The 15,515-nt window shown below is 41.4% G+C and overlaps 1 protein-coding gene across 1 annotated transcript; it reads left to right on the top strand.

Moving 5' to 3' along the window:
• The first annotated feature begins 1,029 nt into the window (after positions 1-1,029).
• Positions 1,030-7,608, top strand: LOC308617759 (NADH dehydrogenase [ubiquinone] 1 beta subcomplex subunit 4). Its single transcript, XM_081235127.1, has 3 exons — positions 1,030-1,270; positions 6,107-6,253; positions 7,472-7,608. The coding sequence occupies exons 1-3, from the start codon at positions 1,091-1,093 to the stop codon at positions 7,532-7,534; spliced, it is 390 nt and encodes a 129-aa protein (XP_081091253.1). The 5' UTR covers positions 1,030-1,090; the 3' UTR covers positions 7,535-7,608.
• The last annotated feature ends 7,907 nt before the right edge of the window (positions 7,609-15,515 follow it).

The raw sequence follows: 15,515 nt of genomic DNA on the forward strand, positions 1-15,515 counted from the left end.
TAGGTCCCTTCTCTGCCTAGTAACCATTTCCCAACATACCTACATGTCCCCAGACGCTTCACCCACGCTGATCCAGAATTCCCTGTCTGAGTTATGGAAATACTGTTTACATGTTTTCCCCTAAGGAGTGTTTGACTGGTGCCCAAAGACCCTGCCATACAATTTGAAGTTGCCCTTTTTCTGTGGTGATAGTGGGGAAAGGAGAAGGACAGTAGGGGTGGAGAACGTTTCCTTTTAGGTTACACTCCTTGTTTCCCAAAATTATCTTTCACAGCAAGACTCAATGCCCTTATGCTTATTTTCATATCTCTAAGGATGTTTATTCTTAGCACCTGAAGAGTGCTAGGGATTTTACATAAGAGGTTTTAGTATTTTAACCAAGATATTGTTTCTTTGCGAGGTTTATACAATACCATTTTTTTCTGACCTATAGTCAGGCAGGGAACACTTCTAACATCATTCTCCTATTAAAAATTATTTCATGACAATGTAAAATGTTCTTCCGCTTATGTTGTATGGATCTAATACGGTAACGCACAGAAAAGCTAATTTTCTTTTTTCTTGGAAGAGAAATTGTGCTTTGCAAAGTATGTTGGCATCTATTAATTATTTATTTTAATCCTCACAACAGTTTTGCTACGTGGATAGAATAGGGGTCATTATCTCCAGGATAAGGAAGAGGAAACTCTGAGAAGTTAAGTGACATGTCGCAAGTCACAGAGATGAACCCACACTGAATCAGAATTCCAGTCAATCCCATTTTCAGTCTCTGCCAGCTCAACTTCACATAATAAGCTCTGTATGTCAGTAGAGATAAGGCTGCTAGGAAGGAGCAACAAGCGTTAGATTTGGAGCGGGGGAGAGGAAGGAGAGGGGGGTGGGGGAAGGCGAGGAAAGTACCTTGAGCCTGCGCAGGTCGCCACTAGGGGGCCAGGACCGTGAGGAAGGTTGAGGAAAGAGGCTGAACTTCTTGCTAAACTCCATCTGCAACCTCTGGCTAACGCGCAGGCGCACTGCCTCAGGACGAAGGTCAGACTGAAGAGGGCGGGCCTCGGACCGCGCAGGCGCAGCTGTGCGCCGGGTCGCCAAGATGTCGTTCCCCAAGTACAACCCGTCGCGCCTGGCGACCCTGCCCACTACCCTCGACCCAGCTGAATACGACATATCTCCGGAAACTCGGAAGGCACAAGCCGAGCGTTTGGCCATAAGATCCCGGCTTAAACGAGAGTACCTGCTTCAGTACAACGACCCCAGCCGTCATGGGGTCATCGTGAGTGAGGGGCCAGCGGGTGGGAATCGAGGGGCCAGAGTCGGCACGGTCCCGTCGGGCTGGGCAGCTCAGACCTGACAAGGGGAATCACGCCGCGGAGCGGTCACTGTTCCCGAAGAGTATTTTAGACATGGATCCTCTTCCAGGCCCAGAGAGTAGGCCAGTTCATTAGCCCTTTGATCTTGGGCAGAGAGCTCGGTGGCCAAGAGGACGGGTTCTGGATTCAAACCATGCTGGGTTTGAGTCTCGGCTTGATCACTTCCCGCCTGAGTGATTTTGAAAAAGTTGTTCAACTCTGCTGCTTAGCCTCGGTTTTCCTGTCTGAAAAATGGGGATAATATAGTACTTCCTATTTTCTGAGGCTGTTAGGAGGATTAAATGAGATAAGGCACGTGACCGGCCAGCACAGTGCCTGGCTTGTGATGAGTGTTCAGGAAATATGGGGTGTGTGTGTGTATTTTTTTAAAAGATGTTTTCCACTTTTCAGTTCACATTTATAGCAATACTGCTCTCTTCTGAAGGGAATATCGTGATTTTTTGGTTTATATCTTTTAAAGACCCAAACACCCTACAGCTTGCTGAAGCTTTGGGCTTTGGAGTCAAACGCCAAGGCACTATGTACTAGCAAACTATATGACTTTGTGCAATATCCCTAAGCTTTCTGAACCTTAGTTTTCTAATTTTCATACATGGAAATGGTAGTACATTCTTTATAGAATCGTTGTGAGGTTAAATGAGATAGCCTGTATAACATTCCCGGCACATAATACATGCCCAGTAAACTGATAGCTATTATTATTTAAGAAGTGTGCTTTTAGATTAAAAAAGAAAAATGACTTTTCCCAGCAGTTGCATTGGTGTTCTGTAGGAATTTTAGGAAGTTGTGAGAATTGAAAGAAATTTACAATGTGCCAGGCACTATTGAAACTCTTTCTGAATGATATTCAAATATCACAGCTATTCAAAGAGTTAAGTTAAGCTCTATTACTATCCCCATTTTACAGATGAGAAAGACTACATGGGAAGGACAAGTATGTCATAGAGTGATATATTTTAGCAAGTGATAGAGCAGAATTTGAACTGTAGTCTGTGTAACCCAAAGCATCTCTTAACCATTTGGCTATATTGTCTTCAGCCAGAACCTCATTTACTTGGGAGAAGGTGAGGACAGAGACATTGATTGTATACATACTCACACAATTGGGTTTGATGTGCTAGATAGTAAGATGTAGTAAAAAAAAAAAAAAAAGACTGAGTCAGACAGAGCTGAGGTTTAAACTCCAGATTTTCTTTTTTCCAGTTCTGTGACCCAGGGCAGTTATAGTTTTGCTGTGTAAAACAGGTTTTACACCAGCCTCACTGGTTGTTCTGTTAAGTAAATGAGGGCCTGACAATTATATATTGAGCAATACATGGAAATTCTTTGCCTAGTGTCTAAGAATGATTGATTTAGTGAATAAATAATTGCTCAGGGTCTGTTATGTACCAGGTCCTCTTTTAGATACTGCGGTAACAGTGGAGAACAAAACGCAAAGACGCCTGTCCTCATAAAGCTTTCTTTCCAGAGGGAAGACAAGTAATAAGTTAAAATATTAAATCATTTAGTATGTTAGGTAATGGGAAGTGATAAGAAGAAAAATAAAGCAAGGAAGGGGATTAGGAGTGTGTGTATGTAGTAGAGAGGGAAAGCAGCTGCAGTTTTAGAAAGGCACAGGAAAGGCCTCACTTGGAAGGTGACATTGAAGATCTCAGAGAAGTGAGGGGAAGGAGCTAGCCATTCAACTCTCTGGGAAAGTAGCATTTTAGTCAGGGGGACAGCAAATACGAGGGTCTTTTGACAGGAGTGTGCCTGGTTAATTCACAAAATACTGAAGAGACCATTGTGACTAACATGGAGAAAGGTGAGGGCAGAGTAGGAAGAGATGAGATGGGAAAGTTACCTGGGACTAGATCACACCAAGCCTCATAGGCCATTGAAATAACTTTTCTGAGTCGGGTGTCCCATAATCAGGACATATATATATATATATATATATATACATACACACATATATATATATGTATATATATATGTGTGTGTGTGTATATATATATACATATATATATGTATATATATATGTATATATATATGTGTATATATATACACACACATATATATATATGTATATATATATGTGTATATATATATATGTGTGTATATATATATATGTGTGTGTGTGTGTGTATATATATATATATATATATATATATATATTTTTTTTTTTTTTGCGATACGCGGGCCTCTCACTGTTGTGGCCTCTCCCGTTGCGGAACACAGGCTCCGGACGCGCAGGCTCAGTGGCCATGGCTCATGGACCTAGCCGCTCCATGGCATGTGGGATCTTCCCAGAACGGGGCACGATCCCGTGTCCCTTGCATTGGCAGGTGGACTCTCAACCACTGCGCCACCAGGGTAGCCCAGGACTTACATTTTAACAACATCTCTGGCTGCTTAGTAGAAAAGAGACTATGTTGGAGCAAAAGCAGGAGCAGGGAGACTAGTTAGGAGCCTTTTGCAGTAATCTAATTTCTTAGTTGATGGTGGCTACAAGGGTGGTGGCAGTGGAGTTGGTAAGAAGTGGTCCGTTCTGGTTATGTATTGAAAGTAGAGTCAATCAGGTTAGCCGGCAGATTGGATATGTGGTGTAAGAGAAAGAGAGGACTCAAGGATAACTCCAAGGTTTTTGACTGAAGTGAAGAATGAAGTTACCTTTTACCAAGATAGGGAAGAGTGTGAAAGGATCAGGGATGAAGGTGGAATGGCATATTGGCAAATAAGTTTGGGATACATCATGTTTGGCATCACATTTGCCAATTAGACAATATGTCAGCATTGAGCAGGGAGTGGGATATTATGTCTGCAGTTCAGGGTAGAGGTCTAGGGCTGGAGGCATAGTTTTGGGGAGTCATCAGCCTATAGGTGGATATTTAAAACCATGTGACTAGAGATTATCAAGGGAGTTAATGTAGATAGGAAAGACCCACAAGGTCTGAGGTCCTATATTAAGAGACTGGGGAGATAAGGAGGAAGAGAGCGAAAGAGACTAAGAGGGAATGGCCAGAGAGTTAGGAGGAAACCAAGCTGGTGTGTGCCCTTGAAGCCAAGTGAAGAAATGATTTCAAGAAGTGGTGTTCATAGGCTTCCCTGGTGGTGCACTGGTTGAGATCCTGCCTGCCAACGCAGGGGACACGGGTTCGAGCCCTGGTCTGGGAAGATCCCACATGCCGCGGAGCAACTAAGCCCGTGCGCCACAACTACTGAGCCCATGCGCCGTAACTACTGAGGCCCATGCGCCTAGAGCCCATGCTCCGCAACAAGAGAGACCACCACAATGAGAAGCCCACACACTGCAACCAAGAGTGGCCCCCACTCGCCGCAACTAGAGAAAGCCTGCGCAGCGCGCAGCAACAAAGACCCAGCGCAGCCAAAAATTTAAAAAAAAAAAAAAAAAAAAAAAAAGAAGTAGTGTTCACCATATCACATGCTGCTGATAGTCCTTTGGATGTGGAGTGGTGTCAAAGAAGGTGAACTGTCTCCCACGGCAGGTGTTTTGGAACCTCTTTCAACAACAGTACCTCGTTCAATGAACTATGGTCATGGAGCTGTTGGTATTCTTATGAAATGAAATGACTGTTTCTGGAAGACAGATCTGGCAGATACTAGGTGTAGAGAAGTGACTGGTAGAGAATTCTGGCATGAGAGAGTCATTCAAATGCATTAATAGCAGGAAGGGATAGATACAAGAATAGATAGATGTATTTATCCTTTCAGGTATAGAGCTCAGATGTCCCCTTGAACCTGTATCTTGTGTCTTCACCTTCTTTACTGTCTCTGCAAAGAGTTTGACAAACAGTTTGATTTAAAATGTTACTGTGAAAGATCCAGTTTAATTATTTATGTCCTACCAATCATGACTTCTTGGCATTGGTTAAGACCTTGAATGTTCTCCTCACAGCTTAGTATTAAAGTTTTAAAGCTGATTTCATTTGCTTATTTTTATCTATCAGTTAACTGGAGCAAATAATTTTGTAAAATCATTAGGGTATTTAGCTAATTAAATTTAATTATGTATTTGGGGTAGATTTGCTATTTTTACATAGTTATTCTAGTATAAATATATTAAAATTGACAGTTACTTTTTTCTTAACCAAGACAATCTGATTATTTTTCTTTAACAACTTTGTCCTTTCAAAAAACTATTTTAATAATGTGAAATGTAATAATTTTGCTCTTAAAATACCAGCCAAGTCAGCTTAAAAATGTAAAGTTCAGAGTTAGCCTACCTCTCTGTCTTCCTCTTCCTGCAGTTTATTTGTAGCCTGGAAAGACTAGTGTGGGCATAGGATTAGAAAAGGTCCTGGAAACAAAGTTCACAGTATGATAGAGCATATGAAATCTGTTTGTCCTCATTGGAAATACTGTGTGGTTCTGTTCGTCATACTTCAAGAAAGACAGTGAAGCCAAAAACAATCCAGAAAAGAATAGAAAAAAATGATTTTAAAAAAAGTGCCTTCTCTGACAGCTTAAAATGGTTAGGATTCTTAAATCTTAAATAAATAGGAGGCTGAAGGATGATATGAGTCTTTTAAATTCTGAACAGGATCATCAGAGAATTATTCAACAAATACTGGAAATGGAAGATCTTCTTTGAAGCTATTTGGGAATATTCGGGGTATACCCTTAACTGTAGAAGAGAACAAAGGGCATCTCTTGGTGCTTCTCCACAAAAGTCCTGATGAGATTGTTTCTTAGTGTAGAACTTAATTTCCTGTATCTTTTGTTTTCATTCATTTTAGGAAGATCCTGCCTTGATTCGTTGGACCTATGCAAGATCAGCAAATGTCTATCCCAATTTCAGACCCACTCCCAAGACCTCACTTTTAGGAGCTCTGTTTGGAATTGGGCCCCTCTTCTTCTGGTATTATGTTTTCAAAACCGACAGAGTAAGTATTAGGACCTTGTGTTTGGTATCTGTGTGATAGGTTCCCTCTGTGCTGGCTGCAGCTCTCTCTCTTGATAATTCCCATCTTGTCTGTCTACTCCTCCTTCAGTTCCTCTTTTATCTTTATTCCTTTCCAACTGAGTTAAAACACGAAGTTTCAATTATATGTTTAGTTTTATTGCTTTATTGTTTCAACTCATAGAAATATACTTTCTTATAAACTACGATTGTCTCTGGGTCTTTCAAATTTAATTTAATGGCTACTCTAGAATTTAAAGTAATGAATTGGTCACTTTAAATATCTAAGACTTGAACTTAGCTCATGAAAGAGTTTTCCTGTTGTGTTTTATTAAAAAAATTTTTTTTTCCTGGTGTGTTTTAGATTAGGTAAGGAAATTATATTGTGTATATTAAGCAAGAGAATATAGAAGTAACTTAAAAAGTTAATTTCTTTTTTCTCATTGGATGTACAGAAAAACTTTTCTATTCTGATTAATTTTTAGATGTTATCTTTGCAAATTTTTATATTTATTTTGTTTGCTTTTAAAAGAGATGTTTATTGGGTTAAGTATTAGCAGAATACATATATCACTTAGTATGCTCCCTGTCTGCATGAATTCCAGCTATGTTGGTCACATTTTGTGAATTAATGTTAAAATATGTTAATACTCCAACAACAGAAAAGCCAAAGCAGCCTGTGGTGGGGCTCACTGCCATCAGAGGCCTGGGTACGTGACTGCACAGAAAGCCAAGCTAATCTTTGACACTAGACCACTCTGATACTAGGTCCCCAACCCCATCCCCCAGGCCTCATGTTCCCATCTACACTGGAGCCCACCCATGTAGCTCTGCCTTAAACTGGCCAATCCACTCTCCTGGAGTGTATATATTTTGATTATCTGATAAATTATTGCTTAACAGAAAGGTAGGCCACACTTACCTAGAAGGTATTTACATTTTGCTTTCAGTGTATGCTATTTAGTGGGGTAATATTAATTCTACTTACTAAAATACAGGTGTTTTTCAATAGGAGTGTTTTCTTATTGTCCCTTTATTTCTTCAGATTATTACTTCCTCATTCATACTCTGTAGGCTTTAGACAATAGGGGATTGTAATTAGGCTGGGAGTGTTTCATTCCTGTTTTTCAGAGCTGTACCATGAATTGTGCCAGAATGCATTGTTTTTAATGTACTTTTTTTTTTTTTTCTGTCTATACAGGATAGGAAAGAAAAACTTATCCGGGAAGGAAAATGGGATCGAACATTTAACATCTCATATTAAGTCTGGCAATGATGACTATATGTACTGTTGATTAAATGAATCTATTAATCATTAAAAAGTTTTTCTTAATATTACTTTGATTCAACAAACATTTGCTGGACACTGTAGAATCCCGACTTTGTAAGAGTTCACAGCTTAATGAAGAAACAGATTCATGTTCATTCATTCAGTCATTCAACAAATGAGTGTCTACTATGAGCCAGGCATTGTGCTATTGTGCTGAGAATATAGCAGTCAACAGGACAACTTAGGCCCTGTGCTTAAGGAGTACACACTCCGACAACTGTTTATTCAACAGTTATTATTTAAGTGCTGATTATGTATCTGGTACTACTTAAAACCTAAGCTGTCATCTGGCTCCAGCCCCAGTGGTAAATGCAGCAGAACAGTTACAACCTTGTGGTTTAAAAAAAAAGCGATTCAGGAAAGTGATGTTGGCAAGCTGATGAAGAAGCAGTTCTGTCTAGGGAGATGGCATTTGATTTAGGCTCTGAAGATCACGGGCTGACAGAGCAAAATAGGAGCACAAAAGGGCAAGGTGTGTTGGCTATGGCTAGATTGGGGGCCACTGTTGGGTGAGAAGACAGGGAGGGTGGAGGCCATGCTGAAGAACAGGTAAAATGGTATAGAGCATGGGCTTTGCAGGTCAGATCTGGGCTAGAATCTTAGCTTGAGTTTAGCAGTTGGAATACCAGGCCCCCCTTTCATCATCTATGGCATGGAGATAGTAATGCCTACTACTTCATAAGGTCATAAAGATGAAAATGAAGTAACAGAGTATTGCTCAATAAAAGCTACCTCATGCTTTGTAGTTTAGTCTTGAAACAGTAGGGTGACAATTTCATCTATGAAGACAAAGTAAAATCAAGTACTATAGGAAGAACAGCATGCTCTGTGGGGCTGGCTTACATGAGTATATTGCTTTTAACTTTCAAAGCATATTCACAACTATTGTCTCATTTGATCCTTGTATGAGCCTGGAGTACCCCAAAATGCAGAGCCTGAGAGAAAAGCTTGTATGTAGACAGTTTATGTTAGGAAGTGATCTGAAAGAACAGGTGGGAGACTGCTCAGAGTGGTTGAGGGAAAACCCAATGCTGATACCATTTTACCTGTGTTCTTCAGCATGGCCTCCACCCTCCCTGTCTTCTCACCCAACAGCGGCCCCCAATCTAGCCATAGCCAACACACCTTGCCCTTTTGTGCTCCTATTTCGCTCTGTCAGCCCCTGTGATCTTCAGAGCCCAAACTGTGCTCTTGGCCCGTTGCCTCTGGGGGTAATGGGCTTAATTCTTAAAGGGGCCTTCTGAGGAGCTCTGTGGAATGGACAGAATTTTACTCCCAGACACGGAAAAAGTGAATATTTACATACTAGCTCTTCTCCCTCTTGGTCCAGAGTTATCTCATGCAGTTAATTCCCTTGTACTCCCAGGTATGGGCATGGCTCAGACTGGCTGACTGGATTCTTACTGGCATCTCATGGAGGAGGAAGCATAGGGCAGAAAGCAGGTGGTGTGCTGTGCAGCTGAGGTGAAGTATTGTCAGGTCACACCTGCAGGCAAATGAGAGCTGCAGCAGCAACTGGAGTAAAAAGATGGGCCAAGGGGCAGTGAGGCACGCACAAGAGGTATACTATTTCCTCATCCACTCCATGTACTGCTTGGATCTGTGCACACATTGAATCTAATCTGCAATTTATCGTTCAGGGTGGTAGTCAGGTACAGTCTTAACTGGAGGGTTAGTGCAACAAGCTACAGTCTACACAGTTGTGACTGGTCTGAGGCCCTAGCTGATAATCTTTGTCTACCCCCACCATGCTGTAGATTTCCCTTCTCTTGGCCATAACTTTTGCAGATCTAGGTTGCTTGCCTGAGTCACCAGGACCCTCATTTCCAAAGGCCAGAACCTTAGTTACTCTAGCATCATCAGGCCTTTGTTACAGCAACTGCCTGTTTACAGTTATCACTGGACAAGAAAGCTCCAAGATAAGCCAGTGAATCCCCTTGGTGCCAGGCATATCCCTTTCTGCCCCCGTTGTGTAGCAGCAACCCTAGCTCCTTGTAATCAAGGTCACTTAGTGCTGCCAGTGTGAAAACCTTTTTTTGTTTTTTCTTTTTGCTGTTTCCCAGGTACAAATGGCCAGGAAGTAGTTATAGCTTCAAACTAAAGTGAAATCCTGTTATACTATGATTTATAATACATATATATTCGGTCTTTGTTTCTGGCACAAAGCTTCTAAAACCCTTGGGATTTCCTAAGTGATGAAACCCATAAAGGTATCTTTTGTTATATTAATGAAGTGAGTTTTGGGCCACACCTAGGGATGGGGGCTGGCTGCCTGGAGAACCAACCATGTGATTAGAGAGTTGGAACTTTCAGTCCCTCCCCTCCTTACCTTTATATCCCTGCTCTGCTACTTACTGGTGAAGTGACCTGGAATGTATTTAAATTCTGTGTTTTCTTATCTTTAAAATGGATAAACTAGTAAAACTTACATTGTTATTAAACTCATTGTTTAATGAGTTATTACTTATAAAATATTTAGTGGCATACATTCAGGCCTCAGTGAGTGTTCACTACTATTATTATTTTTTTTGGCTGCATCAGGTCTTCATTGCTGCACGTGGGCTTTCTCTGGGTGCGGTGAGTGGGGGCTACTCTTCGTTGTGGTGCACGGGCTTCTCATTGCATGGCTTCTGTTGTTGCAGATACGGGCTCTAGGCGTGCGGGTTTCAGTAGTTGTGGCTCACGGGCTCTAGAGCGCAGGCTCAGTAGTTGTGATGCATGGGCTTAGTTGCTCCACGGCATGTGGGATCTTCCTGGACCAGGGCTTGAACCCGCATCCCCTGCATTGTCAGGCGGATTCTTAACCACTGCGCCACCAGGGAAGCCCCTATTATTATTTTTAAACCTAATTAATGAAAATGTTTTAATTTGCATTTCATTTATTATTGAAGGATAACTTTTTTCATATATTTTTGTCCATTTATGTTTATTTTGTTATTTACTTGCTCAAATCCACTGCCCAATTTTTCTGATGTAAAACGTCTTTTTTTCTTAATGATTTTAAGACTTAAATTAAAGATATTAATCCTTGGGCTTCCCTGGATTAATATCAGTGCCACAACTACTGAGCCTGCGTGCTGCAAGTACTGCAGCCCACGTGCATAGAGCCCACACTCCGCAACAAGAGAAGCCACCGCAATGAGAAGCCCGTGCACCGCAACGAAGAGTATCCCCCGCTCGCCGCAACTGGAGAAAGCCCGCGCAGCAACGGAGACCCAACACAGCCAAAAATAAAATAAATTAAAAAAAAAGATATTAATCCTTGATTATACCAATCTTCTTGCCTCGAGAGTTGTTTTAGTACACCTCAGTAACAGGAAAAACATTTACAGTATATCTTTTGTGTCTAAACTTTGAAAGAAGGCAATACCCAGAGAGGCATAGGCAGAATTTTTTAAACAATTTTTTAACATAGAGAATTACTGAGCAATGTGTTCTTAAGAGTTTAATCAATTTCAAAAGATTTTTCATCACCATGAACAGTGCCCCAAATCACACTCAGAAGTGATCTGGTGAGAACACCAATTACACCTCATCTGAGCACTCAGTGCTGCCATTTGTCTGACTGGTTCTGCTAGGGGCACTGGGCACAGAAGCCCACACTAGTAATCTGCTTCTGTTGGCCCAAGAACTCAAGTTTGTTACAAGTACAGCCGCTGGAAAGAGTTCCTCAAGGCCGCTGTATCTTCCCATCACTTGCTCCTAGGTCCAGGGCATCTGATTGGCTGAGCCCAGGTTATGTGCGTGAGTTCTAGCTGCAAGGGAGACTGAAAAAGCAAACATGTAGTATGTTCAGCTGTAAAGCAGGTAAGGAATTCCCAAACATAAAGTGGTTCAAATGCTGAGCATCCAAAGAATGATAGTTACATACTGAGGAAGGTAACCAGGAACAAGATCATAAAGCCTTTATCACAGGTAAGGAATTTAGACTTCAACCTGATGACAGTGGGAGCCCTTGAAGGTGTTAAGCAGGAGTAACCTTATTGAATTTGCACTACTGGAAGATCCTTCTGGATCCTGGAGGAACATCTTGGGGTAGGAGAGGCTGGAGGATGACTAGTAACAAGGCTGTTGTAAGACTTCAGGCCAGAAATTATTTTCAGTTTTTGAGACAGCTCTCAGTGCAGAACAAAGCAGCCCCTGCCGATCCCAGGATGACTCATGAAGATGTGAACTTGTCGAAAGCTTTACGAAAGTCTAAATATATTATCTCTATTAGTTCCCCCTTAGGCACATGCATGAGGAGCCAGGCTTCTTAATAACTCCTTTTCCTTGTATGACATCCCTTCCTCTCTCTGGAACAATATTCCTTCTCTAACAGGCTGGTTTGTTTAAGTACTATGTCTTTTTACCTTTTATTATGGATCCTGCCTGGAGAAAAAGATTATTCATGCTCTGATCAAAATCCCCTGGGTCCAGTCCCTGATTTATTTTTATTTTTCTTCTTTCTCACTCCTGGCACACAGTCTTCTCATAACTTTGGGGAAGATACAGGGTATTGATTATCTCTACAGTCTTCAGGATCGTTAATGGGGGTATTTGAAGAGATTAGAGATCTGAACAAGAAACTGTCTTGATCAAATATGTGTGATTTAAAAATACGAACAGCACTTTAAAGTTAGTAAAAACATAATCCTATGAAAACATTCAAAGATTCTGAATTTTCAGAGCTTCCAGTGCCACTTTCTACCTTTGTGTGAACAAACAGAATTTTATCAAGTTTCTATTATAGGACCTATTTGTACCTATATCTATGACTGTAATACATCCAATAGTTCCCTCTCTGGCTGCCTTGTTTACTGCCATTTCTCTAGCTGAGCTAGAGATGACTCCTCCTGCTGATAACCACTGTGGCCTGAACAGTGTCATCTACCTGGAGACTCTTTATCATCCCAAGAAGGTGCAGTGAGCATCAATCTTATGGCCAAGTTTCAGGATTTATAGGATTAAAATCAAGCTGAAAGTCTGACATCTGATCTCTGAATGTCCCTGGAGATGGATGGCTGGTGAAACATCTGAGAATTCTGGAGCAAACCTGCACTAAAGTTCAAATTCATTTCCCCCATAATCACAAGGAGTATCATCTTATCAGATTAAAGTCAGTTCTTATCACCAATTCCATTTAAATCATTCATCTCTTATTTAATAATTAGGCTCTGGAAAAATATTGGGGGTGGGGGAGAGAGGCAAGTTGGCTGAGGCTGCTCCAGAAATCATTACAGGAGGGATTCAAGGACTGCAATCTGATATAAAATTGTTGTGGGTAGGAGGAAAAGGTGAGAGGGGAGTTTTCTTGAAACTACATTTGCACTTTTTTCTACTTACATTATATGTTTCACATCAATTAAAAACAAAGTTTTCTAAAGAGGGTTTTATTCTTTATGTGAGATGGAGATGGCATCAAAGAGTATTATTATTATTTTATATGGAGTGGCTTGGGTGAGGGTAGATGGAGATGGAGGGTTGCAATAACCCCGGTGTCATGTACTAGAAGCTGGATGGGCAGCTTCTCCTCCAAAATCATGCTCTGCAGGGGTGGCACAGAAGCAATTTGGTCCAATCAGGGAGTTTGGGAGGAGAGACAAGTGCAGGCCACAAGGAAAAGGAGCTGCTGTTGGTCTGCAGGTACTGGGAATGGTTAGTTTCCTGGAGCCACTGGGACAAATGAGCCTGTGTCCTACTGAATTCTAGTAGGACACTGGCCGTCAGGTCTCTTCTGTGTGTGTGTGTGGTTTTTTTTGTTTTGTTTTTTTTGAGAAAGAGCCGCTTTATTGGGAAGACAGCACTGCACGTGACCAACATACAAAGAGAGCCAGATGGGAATCCTACACATCATGCTCAAAAGGTACTCAGGATGCTGTGCTAATGAAGATCAACCGGAACATGGACTCCTAGGCAACTTCCCCAACCTCACACCTCTGAGGGGTCAGGACACTTCCAACCTTTTCCTGGAAGGCAACTGTGGTCCACTAGAGATAGAGCCCCTAAGGAGTGCCTTCTTGTTTTTCATAAAGAACATTTTCTTTAGACTTTTTGAAATCTTCATTCGTTACTTTCATTCTACATTCTCTCAAGGCCATCAGGCCAGCTTCTGTACAGATTGCCTTGATGAGAGGTCATCTTTCGCCATGATCAATTTGTCCAGGGTTACATCATCGGCTAGTATCATCCTGCTCATTTTCTGTGTTGATCAAATACTTACTGAGCCCCAGTCATTTACTAAGCACTAAGGATACTAATCTGAAGATACAGCTTCTTCTTGGAGGAACTCACAATGGAGAAAAATAATTACAGCAGTCAACGCTTATTAAGCTTTTACTTGTGTTCCCGGCACTAAGCTAAAGTAAGGGCTTTACCCACCTCCCAACATTATCTTAAAAATCATCATTAAAATCATACATTAAATCTCATCATCATAAAATGTTGAGAGGTTAAATAATTTGCTCGAGTCCTCTAGCTAATAAGGGCTGAGATAGAAGTTAAATCTGGGCAGACTGACCCCAGAGGGCATATCTTTGAAAGCGATAAAGACTGATGTTGTGTGGAGCCCAATACTGAGGAAGGACACCTAATCCAGCCTGGAGGGATTAAGAGATGTTGCCTTCAAGAACAGGGACCCCCATGTGCACTTCTCTAGCACATTCACAGGTATATAGTTAGAGCTGGAAGGATCTTTAAAGATCTGCTAGTCCCACAGCTAACTCTATAGGAAAGGTTTGGATAGGAGAAACAACTTGTCCAATTCTTCAAGAACCCTGATAGAGAACTCTCATTCATTTCTGGTGGGAATGTAAAATGGTACAGTCACTTTGGCAGTTTGTCAGTATCAGTTTCCTACAAAACTAAACATACTTTTATCACGTGATCCAGCAATCATACTCCTTGGTAGTTACCAAAAGGAGTTGAAAACTTATGCCTGCACAGAAACCTGCATATGGATGTTTATAGCAGCTTAATTCATAATGACCATAACCTGGAAGCAACCAAGGGAGGGATGAAGAGACAGAGGACAGAGGATTGTTAGGACAGTGAAACTACTCTGTAGGACACCGTAAGGGTAGATACACGTTATTGTATTTGTCCAAACCCACAGAATGTACAATGCCAAGAGTGAACCCTAATGTAAACTATGGGTTTTTGGTGACACTCGTGTGTCAATGTAGATTCCTCTATTGTAAAAAATATACCACTCTGATGGGGAATATTGATAATGGGGGAGGCCATGCATGACTGAAGGCAGAGGGTATTTGGGAAATCTCTGTACCTTCCCCTCAATTTTGCCATGAACCTAAAACTGCTCTAAAAAAATAAAGTCTATTAAAAAAAAAAAAAAAAGAAAGGGACTTCTCTGGTGGCACAGTGGTTAAGAATCCACCTCCCAATGCAGGGAATGTGTGTTTGATCCCTGGTCAGGGAACTAGATCCCACATGCATGCTGCAGCTAAGAATTCACGTGCCACGACTAAGGATCATGTGAGCCACATCTGAGGAGCCTGCCGGCTGCAACTAAGGAGCCTGCCTGCCGCAACTAAGACCTGGCACAACCAAAATAAATAAATAAAAAGTTAAAATTAAAAAAAAAAGAAAGAAAGAAACCCTGCTAATTTGAGGATCAGTATTCTAGGTTTTGATTAAGTCCTACTGCTCTGATTGTCCGTGTCACCTGTTTGTGATTAGAAATGAGACTGTCGGGACAATTGAGACAACTGCCAGCCAACCTCCTTACCCTGTATAAAAAGAAGACTTGAAAAGCCATTTTGTCACCAGCAAAGCCCACTGGGGTCCTGGGAAAAATAAGATGGAATCTAGGTGATAATTTAAGGTCTAAACCTCTTCTCTTGTGCTTAGTCTAGTTTCACTTGCCCATAGGGGCCTGTGTGCAGAGGCCTTGCACCTAACACATTGGATTAGAGTT

This window comes from Mesoplodon bidens, assembly GCF_964165515.1.
Source record: "Mesoplodon bidens genome assembly, chromosome: 5".
NCBI classification, from domain to species: Eukaryota; Metazoa; Chordata; class Mammalia; order Artiodactyla; family Ziphiidae; genus Mesoplodon; species Mesoplodon bidens.